The 20555-nt window shown below is 42.1% G+C and overlaps 1 protein-coding gene across 1 annotated transcript in view; it reads left to right on the forward strand.

Moving 5' to 3' along the window:
* Positions 1 to 3177: 3177 nt before the first annotated feature.
* Positions 3178 to 20555, forward strand: part of Glg1 (golgi glycoprotein 1) — a 115162-nt gene continuing 97784 nt past the window's right edge. The window contains 1 exon segment of the mRNA XM_052727265.1: positions 3178 to 3634. Coding sequence (XP_052583225.1) covers positions 3197 to 3634 — 438 coding nt within the window. The 5' untranslated portion in view covers positions 3178 to 3196.

Here is a 20555-nt window from a genome sequence, read left to right on the forward strand (position 1 = left end):
TGTCTTAACATTTTTCTAGCTGTCCTATTGTTTATCCCTTACATATGACAGCTCTTAAGCAATGCGTGGCATATTTAGAAAATGTTCATCAGCAGATGTGGTGGCTCAGTTTGTAATCCCAACCCTTGAGAGGCCAAGGCAAGAGGATCTGGAGACCAAGGCCAGTTTGGGCTACACAGTGAGATATAGGCCAGCCTGGTCTCTGTATCAAGGCCCTTTTTTCAAAAACCAAGACAAAAATGGTCAACAGTATCTATTGAATAATTAAATTAGAGATCTTAAAACAGTATAAGGAGTAAAAACAACTCCTACTTCTGATAGAGATAGTGTATTTTATTAAGTCTAGGGGCTGAACCTAGGGCCTTACATGCTAAGCACATGCTAAACTATTGAGCTATGTGCCCAGGTACTGAGTGTGTGTGTGTGTGTGTGTGTGTGTGTGTGTGTGTGTGTGTGTGTGTTGACAGGTGGAACTTGCAGTGTTTCTCTTCATGTCTTGCTCCTCTCTCCCAAGTGCTGGAATTACAAGGCATGAGCTACCATGCCTGGCCTGACATAGTGTATTTTATACTGAAAAGTTAATGGGGCCAGAAGGCCTTAGTAAAAATCAACCATCTCTCTACTGGTTAGAGTCTATGCCTTCTGTAAGGTCTAGATTTGTGGGACACAGCCTGAGCTGGCCAGGTTCCCAGATTTCTCAGTGTCTTGTTTCTTGGTCACTGAGACTTTAAGATAGATTTATCTTCCTCCCTATCACTAGACACAATCTGTGGCTTGGTGTAGGACTTGCTCAGTGCAAGATGAAAGATAGGCAACCGCTGCCTTCTCTGAGCAGACTGTCAATCTCTAGCCTTAGACTGACTTAAAATAATCTCCCACTTGTTATCTGAGCACTTTCAAACCCAGTATTGAAAATTAATGGCCCTTAGTAACCTCAAGGACTTCTGGTGATGTAGACATTTGAGACTTAGTATGTCATATGAATACGCTGAAATATATTTATCGAGTCCATCCTGAGCTGCTTTAGTCCATGATTAAGTTTAGGGGAACCTCCAGATAATTTTGTGGTTAATAATAAGGGCAAGGGCTGTGGAAATGCCAACATAACTTCCATTCCTAGAGAGAAGAGACCAGGGCCAGCCACAGTGGGCAGTTTGAACCTACAGAGTGTTCTCGGGGTTTCCTTTCCCAACTCTTAAGCCCTTATCCAACTCTTCTGATTCAAGTCTAGCATTAACTATCCATTTATGGTTTCAGAACAGCAGAAGCTGTAGTTTTATGTTTGTTTGGCTTTTTTTGTTTTCTTTTTCAGACAGGGTCTCACCATGAAGCCCTGGCTGGCCTGACACTTGCTGTGTTATATCTGGCTGACATCAAATTCACAGAGATCCATCTATTTCAGCCTCCTGAATGCTGGGATTAAAGTCATGCTCCACCACATATCTTTTTGTTTGTTTTGCTTTAAATATTTTTTTTATTACTTATTTTTGTGTATGGATGTTTTGCCTGCATGAGTGTTTGTGCACCATGTGCATGCAGTTCCCACAGAAACCAGAAGAGGGCGCTGGAGCCCCCGGGACCGCAGTTACAGATAGTTTTTGGCTCCCATGTAGGTGCTGGGAATCTAATTCCAGTTCTGTGGGAGAGCAGCCTCTACTCTTAACCTCTTAGCTATCTTCCCAGCTTTCCATCCTTTTTGAAACTGTGTTTTTAAACATGCTGATCAGTAGAGAGTTCATGTCTCAAGTTGTCTTCATTTACCACTAACATTCTGAATTGCTGGAAGGGGATAAAAGTGTACCAGGGTGGCAGGATCAGGGGTTCTAGTAGAAAACTATCTGCAGACTAGCAGAGTTCATTCTGGGCAGTTCATTTAATCTCTCTGTACAGAACCATTAATATCTCCCCTCAATACAAAGATTTCTCAATTGAATTAGAACCTAACCTTTGCGATGCTGGCTTAGGTGACAAGCTGGATGTGAAGAGGCTTCCCGAAGCTTGAAGCTCTCAGCCTAAGAAGGAGGGGTCACTAGTGTGTAGTGAGGCAATGTTGAAGATGTTGCATATAGGTCAGCAAGAATATTTGCTGATACAAGCTTAACCTGTGTCCTCAAAGGCATGTTTTTGCTAATTCCTTTCATCCTTTAAATATGAGTCTAGTTGGGCTTAGTGGCTTACAGGAGGCAGAGGCGGTGGATCTCTGAGTTGGAGACCAGCCTGGTCTACATAGTGAGTTTCAAGTCAGCCAGGGCCCTGTAACAGTGAAGTGAGACCTTGTTTCAAAAACAGAAAAAAAAAAGGGGGGGGGGGGTGGACATCTAAATTCTGGTTCTTAACTAAGATTTCCAGGCATGGCCCTTGAAGTTTAATAATATTGACTATAGCTTTTGGAATTTCATGTTACAGGCCAGGTATTTTCCTTACTTTTTTTTTTTTTTTTTTTTAAAGTCTCATACTGGCCTGGCCTCAAACTCCTACCTACGCCTCCTGAGTGTTAGATCACAGGTATATGCCACCACAACCGGTTTATGCAGGGCAGAGGATCAAACCCACGGCTTTGTGCATGCTAGGAAAACACTCTCTACCAGCTGACCTACATCACCAGCCCCTCCTTGTTTTTTATCCATAATGTTCACAGTTTTACTTTACATCTGAGCAATCACCTAGAAGGCCCACGAGCAAGGATTATGACTTACGTGCGCTTAACCTTCACTCACCTCCCGTCTGGATCTCTAAGAAATACAGGTAAGGAAGGTCAGACACAAAGTGAGGCTCTCAGGTCTCGCATTACATCTGGTTTTGAAGTTCATCTCCAAAGACACAAAAGTTTTTTTTTTTTTTTTTTTAATCCCTCTTCCTCCCAAGTCTCCGAACCGGAGAAATATCCACCGGCCATCTTGGTTGGGGCAGCCTAAATTCATTTCTTTTTTTTTTTTTTCTTTTCCATGACGACCATCAAGAGAATTAGACCATGGTGCCCCTACTCGGGTTTTTCTAAGCAGCTCCAGCAGCTCCTCCGGGAAGGAAAACCACTTTCCCGCCAGCCAGGTCCAGGGCGTGGGCCCTCCGCAGCCCTCTCTGTGCCCGGGGCGCTACGGCTCGCTGGGGAGGAGCCACGCCAGCCCACGCCCGCGGCTCCGCCCCTCATTTAAATACACGTCGCCGGCGGGTGCGTCGAGCTCGCCGCGAACCCAAGATGGCGGTGTGTGGACGTGTACGGAGGATGTTTCGCTTGTCGGCGGCGTTGCAGCTGCTGCTGCTAGCGGCAGCCGGGGCCCAGAACAGCCACGGTCAGGGACAGGGTCTGGGGGCCAACCTTGTATCTTTCCTAGGGCAAGCTGGAGGCGGCAGCCCGGCGGGGCAGCAGCCACCTCAGCTGCCTCAGTTATCGCAGCAGCAGCAGCAGCAGCAGCCGCCTCAGCAGCAGCAGCAGCAGCAGCAGCAGCCGCAGCCGCCTGCTTTCCCGGCGGGCGGGCCCTCGGCCCGGCGGGGCGGAGCGGGGCCCGGCGGGACTGGCGGAGGCTGGAAGCTGGCGGAGGAAGAGTCCTGCAGAGAAGACGTGACCCGTGTGTGCCCCAAACACACCTGGAGCAACAACCTGGCGGTGCTCGAGTGCCTGCAGGACGTGAGGGAGGTGAGAAGGTGGGACGGGCCTGGGAGGAGGGCCCAGCCTGCTGTGGGCTGGAGGGTGTCGCCGGCCTGGAAGCCGTGGATGCCGGGCTGCAGCTTCCCTAGCTGTTTTCCATTAGGGCTGTGCTCGCGCCTCGCTCTCTTTTCTGTCCCTCACTCCCCGGTGCATTCGGGCAAGTGGACCCTACCTCTCCTTCCTTCCTTCCCCGATCCCTTACTTCGCTCCCTGTCGCGGTGTTCTGGGATCGAGACCTCGACTCACGGCCTCAGTAGGCGAAGGCCTAGGAGCATGTTTCTGTTTGCGCCCCTGTCTTTTGTGTGATGCTCTAGGCAGAGTGGCTCCTCGCCGAAAACTAGTTTAGGATTTTTACTATCAGTTTCGACCTCGACAGTTTGTAGCAGTGCATTTCAATGTAAAAAATGGTCGACATAGTCGAACTGTTAAAGATAGATCTGCTGTTTATTTAGCAGTAGATACTTTGTTAGGTAACCTGGGTTCTCTTCTAGTGTGTATGTAGTAAAGAGCCGAATTTACGGTTTTTACCACATTCCTTTGTAATTGGTAAATCCTTATTATTTACCTGGTGCTGAAACTATGCTTTTTTTTTTCCTTCACTTCCTGTGATCAGTTTATAAAGGACCTCATTTTTAGACTATTCCTTCATGTCGCTTGGAACCCTAAAGCTTGAGAAAGTTGCAGGCAGCATTTGAAGCTATAATAAATATACAGTGTTTGTGATTGTGTTGTGGGGCCTTTCTGAAGTCTGAATATAGTTGTTTGTTTTTGGGAGAGATCTGCTATGTAGCCCAGGCTAGCCGGCCACCTACTGGAGGCATCTTCCTCTGACTAGACAACTTCGCCTAGTTTGAAATAATTTTAACAGTACCTATTAATGAGCTCTAGTTCTCATATTGCTTGGTGTGGTTCAATAAAAGACATTGATAACTTTTCTAGATATGGTGCTACAGACATGAGTGCATATTGGTAGAAATCCTTTTTTTTTTCAAAGGTTTAGATAAATAGGATTAGTCCCAAAGGTTGGCAAGAAGAAGCTGCTGTTCGATCATTTCGTTTGGAAGAGTGTCTTCGGGGTTGTTCGAGGCCACAAGGGGACCACTGGTTTGAAGACATTTGCTAGTCTTGCTGCTTTATTTAGTATTATATACCTTCTTGATGGTGTACCCGTTTGTTTAATCCAGGCACTTGTGAGGCAGAGGCTGGCAGATCTTTCTCTGAGTTTGAGGCTAGTCTGGTATAAGTAGAGAGTTCCAGACCAGCCAGGCCAACATTAAGACTATTTACCAAAAAAAAGTAAGGCAGAAGAGAAAAAGACATACAAAATCAAAATCAAGGGCCAGAGAGTTTCCAGAGCCCCCAGAGTTCTCATGTATAGCTTGAAGACTAAGAGGTAGATATAGCGCCCCCCCCCCCCCATTTTTTTTTCTTCGAAACAGGGTTTCTCTGTGTAGCTTTGGCTGTCCTGAACTCGCTCTGTAGACCAGGCTGGCCTCAAACTCACAGAGATCCTCCTGCCTCTGCCACCTGAGTGCTGGGATTAAAGACTTTTGTCACCACTGCTCGGCTATAGCCAAAATTCTTAATTCTGTCAAACTTCTTGGAATTTTCTATTTGAGTTTTGAGGATACTTACTAGATGTTGTTCCCTTAAGCTAAGATCCTAATATTGGTCACTAAATAAATACATTATTACTGGGTTGTTGTAGAAATAAGATATTATGAAGGGAAAGTGGAAAAAAAGCCCAGTTTGGAGTGCCTAATGCTGTGTACATTATGGAGATCCGTAAACCTCCCCTTACAGGAGCACTGAATGGTCTGCACGTAAAAGTATGTAGAGGCACACTCCATCTATAAAGAACAGACTTGTCTAATTTTGGAGTCTTTAACTTAGTATCTATTTTTTCTTAGATGAGTTTCCATAAAGAAAATTACTCAGGTTTGAAAATGTAGTCACTGGTCTACCATTGATTTTAAGTTTCTGTTTCCCAGTAAGGATATTTCAGTACACTCATCATCTTCTTTTGTCGGGATCATATATAAACTCTGATGGTTGGCAACTACATTTCATGCCTTTTTTTGTTGTTGTTATGTTCCAGAGTACCTACTTAAGTGCTGGAACTTAGAAAATATTGTTAGTTGGTAGAAGATGAGTAAATTGATGGATGTGATTTTATGTTCTAGAGGAAGAGAGTGTTATGTAAATTGAAGACCCACTATTTTGGGAGGAAGAAGCCAAATTTTTAGTATAATGATGGGCTTCCTTGCTCAACTGAGCACTCTACCATGGATCTATGACACCCCTTATCTATCTCTCCAGTTCATTTTTTGTTGTGTTTTGTTTTCCAAGACAGGGTTTCTCTGTGTAGTCCTGGCTGTCCTGGAACTCACTTTGTAAACAAGTTGGCCTGGAACTCACAGAGGTGCACCTGCCTCTGCCTCCCGAATGCTGGGATCAAAAGTGTGTGCCAATATTCCCGGCTCAAGACTGATATTTTAAAGCACATCCCAAATGCCATTTTATTCAGTGTGTGTCTGGAATCTTAAAAATATTTCTATGAATATATTAATCTCATAAAAGTTGTGAGTCACTAAGTCTTTGTTTAGGGTCAATACTTTTTTTATTTAAGATGGGCTCTTTTATATAATGAGCAGAAAGTAAAATCTCAGTATTAACAAACTTTTCTTTTTGAGACAGGGTCTTGTGTAGCCCTGGCTGGCCTGGAACTCATTATTTAGATCAGGCTGGCCTGGAACTCAGAGATCTACCTGCCTCTGCCTCCCGAGTGGTAGGATTAAATAGCCACTGCCCCTGGCTATTAAACCCACTTTCAAACTCAGTAGGTGAGCAATTTTGTTAATTGTTTGTTGCAGTACTAAGGATTGAACCCAGGGGCTTTTATATGCCAGGCACAAACACTACCACTGTGCTGCTGTTTCTGGCCCTCATTTTACTTTCTCTTTCGAATTTTGAGACAGGGACTCAATCAATTGCCAAGGCTGTCCTAGAACTCACTTTATGGCCCTTGTTGGTCTTGAAATTGACTTTAGAGGACTGAGACACCAGACCCAGCTGTTAAACTGTTAATCATTCACTTGACTGTATACCTAGACCACACTGTCTTTATCTAATTAATACTCTTGATAGTCCTGTGAGGTGGGTAGTGGTATTTTATTGTCTTAATTGAGAAATGGGCAGCAACAGGTAGTGTCTTATTGTCAGTGGCGAAGCTGATGTTTACCCAGTCTTCTGACTGAGAGACTATATAGTTTATGATTCATGTTAGTGTTTTCAGCTAGGGAAACTAGTATGTAGCTCTTGAAGATCTATGTGTATAAATAGATACAAAATAGGAAGGGCCGTCTAGTACAAGAATCTCTTTTCTTCACTATCAAAAACAGTAGAGTAGCAGCAGCTTCTGTGCACTGAAATAGTGTTGATTTCTCAGGCAGACAAGCCAGCAATATCAGATAATGCTAATTAACTACTGGTCTGGGTCTATCATGAAAAAAATTTCTGTGTAATGAAATGAATCTAAAATCCCAGCTCACCTGAACCAGGATTTTTATTACTGAAATAGAAGAATTAGTTATATTTTCCTGTTACTTAAATTGGCTCTATGAACAGCACAGAAAGTAAATTGGACTTTTGGTCAGTACTGCCATTAACTTTGTCTGTCTGTCTGTCTGTCTATATCTGTTGTGTTTGATGTATGTGTTTGTATGCCTGCAGCATTAGGTGTCTTTTTCTAGCATTCTGCCACCTTTGTCAAGTTTTTTTCTTTTAGATTTACTTATTTTTTTTATTTTTTTATTTTATTTATTTAATTTTTTTTTTTGGTTTTTCGAGACAGGGTTTCTCTGTGTAGCTTTGCGCCTTTCTCGATTTACTTTTATTTTATGTAGATGAGTGTTTTGCCAGCATGTATGTATGTGTACCATATGGGTGCCTGGTGTCCACAGAGACCAGAAGAGGGCATTTGATCCCCTGAAACTAGAGATTTGGGTAGTTGTGAGCCATCAAGGCCCCTGCAAGAGAAGCAAGTGATGATAGCCTCTGAGGGCTCTCTCTAGCCCTATTTATTTGTTGTCTGTCTATTTTTAAAGAATTTAATGGGGCGGTAATTAATTTTTTATCTGTCAGCAAATATTTACTGAATCCTGTATATAAGACACTGCTCAGTGTTAGTAATATAGATATTGATAATAGCACTTATTGAGTGTTTCTCTCTTTGGTTTTTAGAGACAGGGCTTCTCTGTGTGTTCCTGGCTGTCCTGGAACTAGCCCTGTAGACCAGGCTGGCCTCTAACTCAGAGATCCATCTTTCTCTGCCTCCTGAATCCTGGGATTAAAGACATGCATCACCATCACCTGGCTAGTAGAGGAGGAATTTTGCGACAGAGTCTTATTCTGTATCATAGGCTGGACTTGAACTCAAGGCTATTCCTCAGACTTCTGAGTTCATACTAGGGTTATAAGGAGCCTCCATGCTCAACTTTTTTTTTTTTTTTTTTTTTTTGCCTACATTGCCCTAGAATTCCCTTTGCAGCAAGAGGATAACCTCAAATTTCCAATCTTCCTGCTACCACCCACAATTACTGAGACTACAAGTGTGTGGCCACAATGCCCAGCTTTACTATTTTTATTTATTTATTTTTTAAAATATTTATTTATTATGTATACAGTGTTCTGCCTGCATGTATGCCTGCAGGCCAGAAGAGGGCACCAAATCTCTTTGTAGATGCTTGTGAGCCACCATGTGGTTGCTGTGAATTGAACTCAGGACCTCTGGAAGAGCAGCCAGTGCTCTTAACCTCTGAGCCACCTCTCCAGCCCCACTATTTTTATTTTTAAATGAGGGAAACAAGTTCAGTAACTTGCCTCAAGTAAGTCTGTAAATTGTAAGATAGTGTTTATACTTCAGGACTGTACTGTTTGGTGTGGTAGTCACAAGCCTGCTGTAACTGTTAAACAGTTGAGCTGTATCTACTCTGAATTGAGGTATACAGTGTAAGGCACACACTTGATTTAGAAGATAGTGCAGTTTTTTTTCAGTTCTTGTTTTGATTATCTGTTTAATGATAATTTGTATGTATTGAGTTAATTAAAATATATTATTAAAACGAGCTCCTTTTTTCCAGGTGTGGTGATCTACATCTGTAATCTCAGTCCTCAGGCTACTGAGGCAGGATTGTTGTAGGTTCTAGGCCAACCTGCACTACGGTACCCCTGTCTGACACCCCATCCTTCAGTGAAAGAGAGAAAACGCCTCCTGATCTTGTTAATGGAAAAATCAGATCTTCAGCTTGCTTTATCTATTGACTATAAGGGATGTTTTAACTTCATCCAGAGGAGTAATACTCCAGTAAAACTGAAATCAGCCAGTGACTCATCTTTATTAGGGTGAGTTAGATAAATTTGAAACTCAAGAAAGAATCTCAAGCCAGCCTGGTCTACAAAAAGAATTCCAGGACAACTAGGGCTGTTATACAGAAAAACCCTGTCTCAAAAAACCAAAAAAAGAAAGGATCTCAAAGTAGTGTCCCTCAGAGCTCAGAGCTGGGTTAGTAATAACCTTTGTATCTGCATTAAAATAGAGTTTGGAGGGATGAGAAGTGTGGACTGGAATCTAAAAATAATAAGTAAAGGAAGAGAGCCAGACATCTATTTTCTTTCAGCATTAATTTACTGAAATCAAGTAACATTAAATGAGTACTAGGGATGCAGGTAGTTAATAGAGTGATTGCCTAACGTCCATGAAGTCCTGAGTTTGATTCCCTAGCACCAAGTAAATCCAGCATGGTGGCACAGGCTTGTGATATTAACACTGTGGAGGTAGAGGCAAAAGGATTAGAAATCCTATATCTTAGGGCTGGGAATGTATCTCAGTTGGTAGAGTACTTGCTTAACCAAAAGCCTTGTGTTTGACCCTATCACCATATAATAAACGAGGCAATACCAGCACTTGGAAAAGGGAAGCAGGAGGATCAGAAGTTCAAGGTTAGCTGGGTAGAGTGGTATATGCCTTTAACCAACTCCAGCCCTCAGGTTAGCTGGATAGAATGGTACATGCCTTCAACCCAGCACTTGGGAAGCAAAGGCAGGAGGTTCTGAGTTCAAGGACAGCCAGGACTACATAGAGAGACTCTTGTCTCCAAAAAACCAAAACAAAACAAAAAAAGTTTAAGGTCATCAAATCATTAGGTTGAATTTGTGACATTTATAGTGCCTGTGAAATACCTGACCAAGACAGTTTATTTTTCTTTTTCTCTAGACAGGGTTTTTCTGTGTAACAGCTATGGCTGTTCTGGAACTTGATTTGTAGACCAGCTTGGTCTGGAACTCACAGACATCCACCTGCCTCTGCCTCCCAAGTTCTGAGATTAAAGGCCTGTGCCACCATGCCCAGCTCTGTTTGTTTGTTTTATTATTATTATTTTAAAGATGGGAACTCTGTAGCTTAGGTTGCCTTCAATTCACTCCTGTGTTGCTCAGGCTGGTCTTTGAGTTGGTTCTCCTGCCTCCACCTCCCAGATGCTGGGGTTAAGGTAGAACCTGGCTTTTGAATAAGGTCTTAAGTATTAGAATTTTCCCAGGAGCCTGCCCTGAGAAAATCCTTCCCAGAGTCCTGGGGAAGACGCTATGTCTGGCATGGGGTATCTGAGGGAAGAGAATCTATGTACATCAGTTTTTTACGTCCATTTACTTTATTTCTCTATAACAAACTTCTGTCTACAGTGTCAGTTCCATTCTGACACTCAGTTCCTCTCTGTCCCTTCTTTTTCTGTCCTCTCATAGCCCTAGTAATAACTAAGCTCTTATGCTTTCGCTCTCATCTTCGTCCCCTGTTCCTTCATCCATCTTTCCTTCCTCTTCTCTCCTGAGAAGCAGAACTTTTTCTTGCTCCTTACTCAGTGGCCCAAGCCAGTTTGCCTTACCATCTACAGAAACTGTCTTATTCTCTTCTCTCTGGCCACACAACTCTGCCTGGACCAGGAATTCTGCTCCAGTCTTTACTGCAACTGGTTATGCAAAAAACTCTTTTGTCTTGGTCAATAGCTCTGGCATGCCAATAGGCCTGAAGGAAAGGGATGGTCTGATGGGTTGCACAAGAAACAAAGCTATGCGTCTACATACCTGCCTGTCTTCTAGGCTCTGTAGGGGTTTTACCTAGTAGATCAGCAGTAGGTCTGAGAAGCTTACGCTTTTTGTCTTTAAGGCCTAGTAGTATATAAGCACCTAAGAAATTCAAAGCAAAAGACAGCTGATATATTAAAAGCTGAATATCATCAAATATTCCTTGATATTTGACTTTCCTCTAGAAGAATTTCCTTGACCCTTCTAGGTATAACTTTATTATATACAGCTGAATCTCTATTTCATATACTTGTTATATAGCTGAATCTCTATTTCATATACTTGTGGTCTGCAGCACTTAAGATGTTTTTATATTCCTTTAAAAAATAATAAATTTGGGGGCTGGAACATTGGCTAAGCAGTTAAGAGCATGTACTGCTCTTGCAGAGGACCTGGGTTCAGTTCACAGCACCCACATGGTGGCTTACAAACATCTGTGACTCCATTTCTAGGGAATTTGATGCACTCTTCAGATCTCTGTGGGCATCAGACACATGTGATACACATACACACACACACACACACACACACACTCACAAGTAAAACACTCATACACATAAAATAAGTGAATCTTAAAACATAATAATAAATTTGGGAACTAGTACACTTGCTAAGAGAGCAGGCTTTCGCACAGACATAAGAACCTCTTTTCAGATCCCTACCACCCACATTAAAAAAAAAAAAAAACAAGTATGGCATGGAACAGAATCCCCTAAATTCTCATACTTATCATATTAAACTTTATGGTGTCATAACATAGTGTGAAAGTGGACAGTAAGTTTCAAGGATGAAGAAAAAGGGTATATTGGGAATTTAGAGTTTTTCTTATGTGGTTTATTTGATTTTTGGTTTTTCAAGACAGGGTTTTTCTGTGTAGTTTTGGTTCTGTCCTGGATCTCTCTCTGTAGACCAGGCTGGCCTCGAACTCACAGAGATCCGCCTGGCTCTGCCTCCCGAGTGCTGGATTAAAGGTGTGTGCCACCATCACCTGGCCAGTTTATTTGATTTTTGAAACTGGGTCTTCCTGTGTAACCCAAGCTATCCTTAAACTATGTAGCCTCGGCTGGTTCTACTTCAGTTTTCCCAAGTATGGGTGTACCACTCCACCTGACTTGGGGGAGTTCTAATAACAAGCAAAGTCTGCCATATGTTAATGTGACTACTGAGCATACATCTGTTATACATGAAATAAAAATCAGAAGAGTTAAGGTCTTATTATTGTCATGTGGAACTTAATATATGAGGAGCAGTAGTATGATGGGGAAAACAGAATGGGCTTTGGAGTTAAAGTCTTGGATCAGCTCACATCACCATGATTTTAGATCAGTCAACCTCTCCCTACTCCCTACCCCCCAACCCCTTTGAGACAGTGTCTCATGTAACACTGGCTGGCCTGGAACTCACAGAGATCTGCCTGCCTCTGCGTCCAGAGTGCTGGGATTAAAGGCTATACCACCTTATCTAGCTCATATTAATATCTTAATATTTTTAATTTTAAAGCTTTGGAGGGGAGCATAGATACTAGTCATGTGGAGTGCACACACCACAGTATACATGTGGAGATCAAGACACTTTGGGAAGTTTATTCTTCCACTTGTTTCTGAGGTAGGATTCCTCTTGTTCCTGTGTTGTCTGTAACAGGTGAGTGGCCAGAGAACTTCAAGGCAGTTCTTCAGTCTCTCCCCTCTCACCCTGTGTAGACCAGGCTGGTATTGAGTTTAGAGTTCTGCCTGCCTCTGCCTTCAGTGCCGGGTTTGCAGGCAGGGACTACCATGCCTGGCCTTTTTGTTTCTGGAGGCAGATTATCACTACACATAGCCTATGCTAACTTCAAAGTACTGTTTTTTTCAAGTTTTCTTGCCTTAAACTGCCTGTCGCTGAATTTATTGCTGTGCATTAATGTGTTGGGTGTCCCCACCTTTTTATAATCCTTCCAAGGGTCCATCAAGAACATTTCAGAGTACACTCCTAGAATCCTGGGATGAGATTTTGTGTGTAAGAAGATCATCTGTATCCTTCTATATCTAGGTATAGCAAGATGGAAGATCTTGTCTTCAAGGAAAAAAGTAAAGCTAGGACTAGGAATGTGGCTCAGTGGCAGTATTTGCTCAGTATGCTTGGGACCTTGGGTTTGATTCTTAGCACCATTAAAAAAGTGATGAGTGGGGTGAAAACTTGTTCTTTTCTTTCCTTTATTCCCTGCCACCCACCACTGCAGGGTCTCCCTATGTAGTACTAACTGTTCTGGAACTCAGAGATCCTTCTGCCTTTGCTTCTGCCCTAGCCCCGAGTGCTAAAGATTTAGTGTGTACCACTCCGCTTGCTGCCTGCCTCTACTTTCTTTTTCTTTGTAGTCTTTCTTGTGGCCTGGGGTTTCTCTGTGTAGCCCTGGCTGTCCTAGAGCTCGCTCTGTAGACCAGGCTCTATGGCGGAGCTCACAGAGATCCACCTGCCTCTGCGTCCTGAATGCTGGGATTAAAGGCCTGCGCCACCGCCACCGCCACCGCCACCGCCACCGCCACCGCCACCGCCACCGCCACCGCCACCGCCACCGCCACCGCCACCGCCACCGCCACCGCCCCCGCCCCCACCCCCCAGCTGGACTAAAATTCTACCTACCTCAGTTCTTTTGGCCTAGAGGCTTCTAAAATTTGGAGTAGATACCTATTACAGAAAAACTCCATTTTTTGTTTTGTTTTTCAAGACAGGGTTTCTCTGTTTAGTCCTGGCTATCCTGGAATTCACTGTAGATCAGGCTGGCCTAGAACTCGGAAATCTGCCTCTGCCTCCCAAGCACTGGGATTATATAAAGTTGTGAGCAGCTCAAAACTCCATTTTTTTTTTGGTTTGTTTGCTTGTTTGGTTTTGGTTTTTCGAGACAGGGTTTCTCTGTGTAGTTTTAGAGCCTGTCTTGGAACTCATTCTGTAGACCAGGCTGGCTTCCAACTCATAGAGATCCACCTGCCTCTGCCTTCCGAGTGCTGGAACTAAAGTTGTGCACCATCACCGCCCAGCTTTGAAAGATTTTTTAAAAACAGTTATTTTGGCGGGGACACGTGGAGGGTGGGGACACACTTTAATCCTAGCACTTGGGAGGCAGAGGTAGGCGGATCTCTGTGAGTTCGAGGCCAGCCTGGGCTACAGAGTGAGCTCCAGGAAAGGCACAAAGCTACACAGAGAAACCCTGTCTGGGGGAGGGGGGGCGACACAGTTATTTTGTTTGTGTGTGTGTGTTTTTTTTTTGTTTTTTGGTTTTTTTTTTTAGTTAGGGTCTTACCCTATCCCAGGCTGGCCTTGAACTCTGGGTGATCCTAGTACCTCACCCTCTTGAGTGTTGAGATTATTGGCATAAGCCATCACATCATCTTGGCTTTTTAAAATCACTATAAGAAGCTTCAAGAACTTATAGTGTTTTTATTTTTATTTCCAACTTGAAAGTATTCTGAAATAGAAATTAGGTCAGAGAATGCTGAAGTCAGAAGACATGTTGGTGTGGCTCCCTTTCTCTTAAGTGTTGGGGGAGGGACTCACATTCATTATCCTGATTTCTCAGCCAATTCTCCTGCCTTACTTTGTACTGGTTTCATACACATCTTACTACCTACATCTAAAAATACACAGAGTAATGTAGATTTGTGGAGAGTACAAAGTTAGAATTTTGAGTTTCCAGGATTTATATGATTTTTGTGGTGCATGCTAGACAGACACCGTACTGTGGTATTTTGGGAAGGGTTTTGTTATTTCCTTTATATACATATTTCAATTTTTTGTTTCCTTTTCTGTGTTTTTGTTTTTGTTTTGTTTGAGACTGGTTCTCACTGTGCAGCCTTTGCGGGCCTGGTACTCATTATATAGAACAGTATTCACCAGGATCCACCTGCCTCTGTTTGTCAGGTGTTGGGATTAAAGGGTTACACCACCTTTGTTTCAGCTTCTTTGAGAGTTTCAATATGTAGCCCAGACTGACCTCAAATTCCTATTCTGCTTCAACCTCATAAGTATACTGGGGTTACAGGCAAGTGCCGTGTTACTGATTTATTTAAAATTCCTGTTTATCTAACTACCTCTTTCCCAAATATTTCTTTATTCTGGTTAAGCATTAATACTTAATTTATGAAACCCTTCTTATCTCGTTTGCCACAGTTAATAACCACAATTGATATGAGAGATCCAGCCTTATTTTACCATTAAAAACAAGATATGTGTGGTGTATACCTTCCACCCCAGCTATGTGGGAGGCTAAAATGGCAGGATTACTTGAGTCTAGGAGTTTGAGGTCAACTTGGTAACACAGTACTAACTACTTCATGTCAAAAGATATCGGGGCTGGAGAGATGGCTCAGAGGTTAAGAGCACTGACTGCTCTTCCAGAGGTCCTGAGTTCAATTCCCAGCAACCACATGGTGGCTCACAACCACTTGTAATGAGATCTGGTGCCCTCTTCTGGCCTGCAGTCATATATGCTGTATACATAATAAATAAATAAATCTTAAAAAAAAAAAAAAAAAAAAAAAAAAAAAAAAAGATATCAATGTAACAAGTCAGGCAAGCCCCTCAATCAGACTGTGATTTGCCCAAGTCCCATAGTATTATGAGAGCTTAGATGGCAAACCCAAAGCAAAGTGCCTGTCTTTCCACATTACTATGTCACTTTTCAGATTGCTTTCACAGATATACAGATATTGTATTTGTTTTTTGTGTTTTGATAATCCTTTTTAATTTTTTATTTTATCAAAATTTAAACATATACTGGGAGCCCATATTTTTACAGTTTTTCTGTTCTTCCTCCATTCCTGAACTCTGGTCTTATATAAATTAGATTGAATGCTGATGTCTTACATACATACCCCATTATGTTTTATTTTCTTGATATATTTCACTTGGGTATTGCTGTTGCAATGTCTTCATGTTCGTAGGTCTTTTAATATGTTTCAGTCTAATATTAATACTATCCAATAGTTTTGTTTGTGTCAAGGTCTCTTATAAAGCCCAGGTTTGCCTTGAACTTATTATGTAGACCAGGCTGGTCTTCAACTTTCGATCTTCCTGTCTCAGCTTCCTTAGTGATGGAATTACAAGTATGTGCCACCATAACTAGCACTTCCATTATATTATTTTATTTAGTTTTGTTTTATTTTGTTTTTTGTTTGTGTGTTTGAGACAGGGTTTCACTATATAGCTTTGGCTGGCCTGGAACTCAATATGTAGACCAGGCTGGCTTTGAACTCAGAGAGCCACCTGCCCCTGTCTCTGTCTCCCTAGTGCTGGGAGTAAAGATGGTCATCACTATGCCTTGTGTATTTTTTTTTATTTTATTTTAGATGCTCTGTTTCATATGTAGAAGTTTGATTTAATCACTTAAAAATAGATTTCATTTCTTTTTCATTACGTTTTTAAGGTTCCTTTTTTGTGTATCATCAGTATACTTCATTTTTTTCTTTCTTTTTTTTTTTAGTTAATTTATTAATTTTTTATTTTCTTCTTTGAGACAGAGTCTCATTACATGGTCCTGGTTGGTCTGGAATTCAGGGATCCACCTGCATTTGCCTGCAGCATGCTGAGATCTGGCAGGAACTGCCAGGCCAGGCTTCCTTTGGTCTACTTCCATCTACTGTTTGGGGTTCTCATTTCTCTTATTGTTTTTTTGAAACAGAGTCTCTATATAGTTTCTCTGTGTAGCCCTGGCTGTCCTGGGACTTACTGTGTAGACCAGGCTGACCTAAACTCACAGGGACTCGCCTGCCTCTACACCCTGAGTGCTGGGATTAAAGGAATGCACTACTGTGCCCAGTTTGAGATCTCATTTCTTTTTTTTTTTTTGGTTTTTCGAGACAGGGTTTCTCTGTGTAGCTTTGCGCCTTTCCTGGAACTCGCTTTGGAGACCAGGCTGGCCTCGAACTCACAGAGATCCACCTGGCTCTGCCTCCCGAGTGCTGGGATTAAAGGCGTGCGCCACCACCGCCCGGCTGAGATCTCATTTCTTGATTGGTTCCTGGTTAGCTGTTTTTTCTTATCATTGGCCATAGTCCTGTTTCTTTACTTTAACAAGTCTACTAAGTTTTATTATACACAAGGAAGGGTCCTATGCAAATCTGTGGTGGGGTTTTGTTTTGTTGTAATTTTTTTAACCAGTTCTCTGCTATTTCTTTGTTGACTGTTCTTGCAAGTTCTATCCAGTTTACATCTGCTGAGTAGTGATTTCCCTCAACTACTGAGCAAGAATGTGAGATTCTGTTTGAGTTCCTGCTTAGAGATCAGAGTTCCAAAGATTGAACAGAACATGACAATATGTTTGAGGAGAGCAGTTGCTATGGTAGTTAATCCTTCATGAGTGAAAGTGCATAGAAAGAGCAAAAGTTCAAAGTCAGCTTTGGCTACATAGCAAGTTTGAGGCCAGCCTGGGCTATATGAAATTTCATCTTGAAAATAACAACGAAGAATTATTAAATGTTCATATGTATCTTTTGACTTACTAATCCTTTTTCTGAAAAAATATTCAGAATTTGTATAATAAGCAGTATAATAAATGTAGAGGTCTTTTTCTTTTTTATAACAATTGGAAGCAACCTAAAGAAGTGATTAAATAGGAGTGGAGAAAAGATGGTTTTTATTATTTTTATTCTCCTTTATTTAAAAAAAAAGGTGGTACACTAGTGAGCAGTAATTTTACTTCTTTAATGATGGATTCTACAGAGTGTGTGTGTGTGTGTGTGTGTGTGTGTGTGTGTGTGTGTGTGTGTGTGTGACATATATGACATCAGAAGCTCTTTTTTCCTCCCCAGAAATTGTGTAGCCTTGGCTGTCCTGAAACTAGCTCTGTAGACCTGTTGGCCTTGAACTCAGAGATCCACCTCCCTCAGCCTCCCAAGTGCTGGGATTAAGGGCGTGTGCCACCACTGCCCAGCAAATATTTATTAAAAAGTATTTTCAGCTGGGGCGGTGGTGGCACACGCCTTTAATCCCAGCACTTGGGAGGCAGAGGCAGGCGGGATCTTTGTGAGTTCGAGGCCAGCCTGGGCTACAGAGTGAGTTCCAGGAAAGGCGCAAAGCTACACAGAGAAACCCTGTCTCGAAGAAAAAAAAAAGTATTTTCTTGTATGTATGTTAGCATGCTCTGGAAGAAATAGCAAGACTACTAGAGGATGCATGGGAAACTTCCCATTGTATTCTTTTTCTTATTGTTCTGTTATGTGTGTGTGTGTGTGTGTGTGTGTGTGTGTGTGTGTGTGTGTGTGTGTATATTCACATGCATGCATGCAAGGTTTCTCTGTTTAACAGCCCTAGCTACCCTGGAACTTGCTTTGTAGACCAGGCTGGCCTCAAACTTACAGAGAACCTCCTGCCTCTGCCTCCTGTACTCTGGGATTAAAGGTGTGTGCCACTACTGTGCCTGCTCACACAATACTTTTTAAAAATTAAGATAAGCCAGGCATGTTGTCATGGCCTGTAATTCTAGCACTAGAGAAGCTGGAGCAGGAGGATCACGTTTAAAGACCCTGTCTCAAAAAATGAATATTTTCATTTATATATTATTTAGGGCAAAACATTGCCATGACAACACCAAAATATCATCTGCCTAACACAGAGGACATGGGAAATAGTTAGCCACTCAGTGATCTGGAAACTTAAAAATAAATTTTTATTTGTGTGCACATGAGAACTTGTGGAGATAGAGGACAACTTGTGGAAGTCGGTTTTCCTTTTCCATCTTGTAGATTTGAGAGATTGAGTTATGTCATAAGGTTTGGTGGCAGTCTTTGATCCATTGAGCCATCTTGTGTCCCACCTTCCCACACCCCTGTGTTTTAAGACAGCTTATAAACAGGTGATTGCAAGTTTTTAGGTAAAAGAACTGTATCTTTAGTTGACTTCAAATTTATTGAGAAACTTGGATTGGTTTAATAATATGTTTTCATTTGTTGATCAAATTTCGGATAAATACCATCCATTTACTATGTTCCAGAAACATAATGGTAGATACAGGGAATGTGGCCATTATCATTCCCTAATTACCTGTTCCCCAAAGATCTGATCCCTACTTTGATGGAGCATGTCATCTAGTAGAGGAGATAGGCATTAAGGAATTACAAATAAGGGCTGATGATATAGACGATGTACATTTGCTTAATAGATTCTAGGCCCTGACAGTAATTCCCAGTACCAGAAAATCAAAACAAAACAAAAACAGATCTTTGAATTTGGGGTATAACTCAGTGATAGTGCTCACCTTCCATGTGTGAGGCTCTGTGTTAATCCCCAACACCACACACATACACACTCAGTTACTCACAGAGTATTTGGAAAATTACAGCTTTGATAAGTGCTGTGAAAGAGAGAGGTTTCGTGGACAGGTTTTTAGCTGTGTTGGGTTTCAAATGACAGCCAGGCACTAAAAGCAGTTTCCAGTAAGAGGATGTAAATTTAGAACAAAATGTTGAACTGAATCTAAATTTTACAGCTATTTCAGCTTTAAAAAGGTGTAGTTGGAGAACGAAAAATGGCTGAGCCCTCTTAAAGAATGTGTAAATACAGAGTAGGATTCCAAGGACTGAACCCTGGGGAATGCTTACAATTAAGGGTTGCAGAGAGGATGGTTGAGGGAATTGTAGGGAATGGAAGGAGTGGTATAGAAAGTTAAAAGAAGATTTGAAAGAATTTATTTGTGGAAACCAAGGAAAGTTAAGTTTCAGTTGTGAGAGTCAAGGACAGGACAGTTTTTTGAAAGGGTAGTAGAAATTGGGTGGTAAACAGAATTAAACACACACACATACACACACACACACACACACACACACACACACACACACACACACACAAGATTATTGACTGAGTGGGGCTGGAAAATGGCTCAGCAGTTAGGAGCACTGGCTGCTGCTCTTCCAGAGGTCCTGAGTTCAATTCCCAGCAACCACATGCTGGCTCACAACCATCTGTAGTAAGAGCTGGTGCCCTCTTCTGGCTTGCAGGGTTACCCACAGGCAGAACACCGTATACATAATAGATAGATAGATAGATAGATAGATAGATAGATAGATAGATAGATAGATAGATATTTAAAACAAAAAAGATTATTGACTGAGAAAAGGGCATGTTGTAATCAAATGCTCTTGCCACTGAGCTGTACCCCCCCAGGGGCATTGCTTTATAGAAAAATAGAACAGCGGTTTTTTTTGGTTTTTTTTTTTTTTGGTTTTTTTTGGTTTTTTTTTTTGGTTTTTTGAGACAGGGTTTCTCTGTGTAGCTTTGCGCCTTTCCTGGAACTCACTCTGTAGCCCAGGCTGGCCTGGAACTCACAGAGATCTACCTGGCTCTGCCTCCCGAGGGCTGAGATTAAAGGTGTGCGCCACCACCGCCCGGCTAGAACAGCTAGAACAGCGTTCTTATAGAGCCCAGATTTTACCTAATTGAGACTATATCAGTGTGCTTGAGAAATTTGCTGGTGAAAAGGTAGTACTAATATCCCAGTTAGCTAAAGATCTTTTGGGGTGAAAGAAATTCTGGCTGTGGCTACAGCTTGTTATTTTTGTGTTCAACTCCCAGCACTCCCCACTGACTCTCTCACACACACAATTAAAGAAACCTATTTTAGTTTAAGGGCACAGAGAAAGGAGCCAGTAAAGAGTGAGAGACTGGGGTGGAGAGATAGCTCAGAGGTCCTGAGTTCAATTCCCTCAACCTCATGGTGGCTTACAACCATCCATAATGAGATCTGGTGCCCTCTCTGGTGTGCCGGCAAAACACTGCATACACAATAAATAAAATAAATGAATAA

The sequence above is a fragment of the Peromyscus californicus genome, unplaced genomic scaffold (genome assembly GCF_007827085.1).
Source record: "Peromyscus californicus insignis strain IS unplaced genomic scaffold, ASM782708v3 Scaffold_8__1_contigs__length_139910024, whole genome shotgun sequence".
Classification (NCBI taxonomy): Eukaryota; Metazoa; Chordata; class Mammalia; order Rodentia; family Cricetidae; genus Peromyscus; species Peromyscus californicus.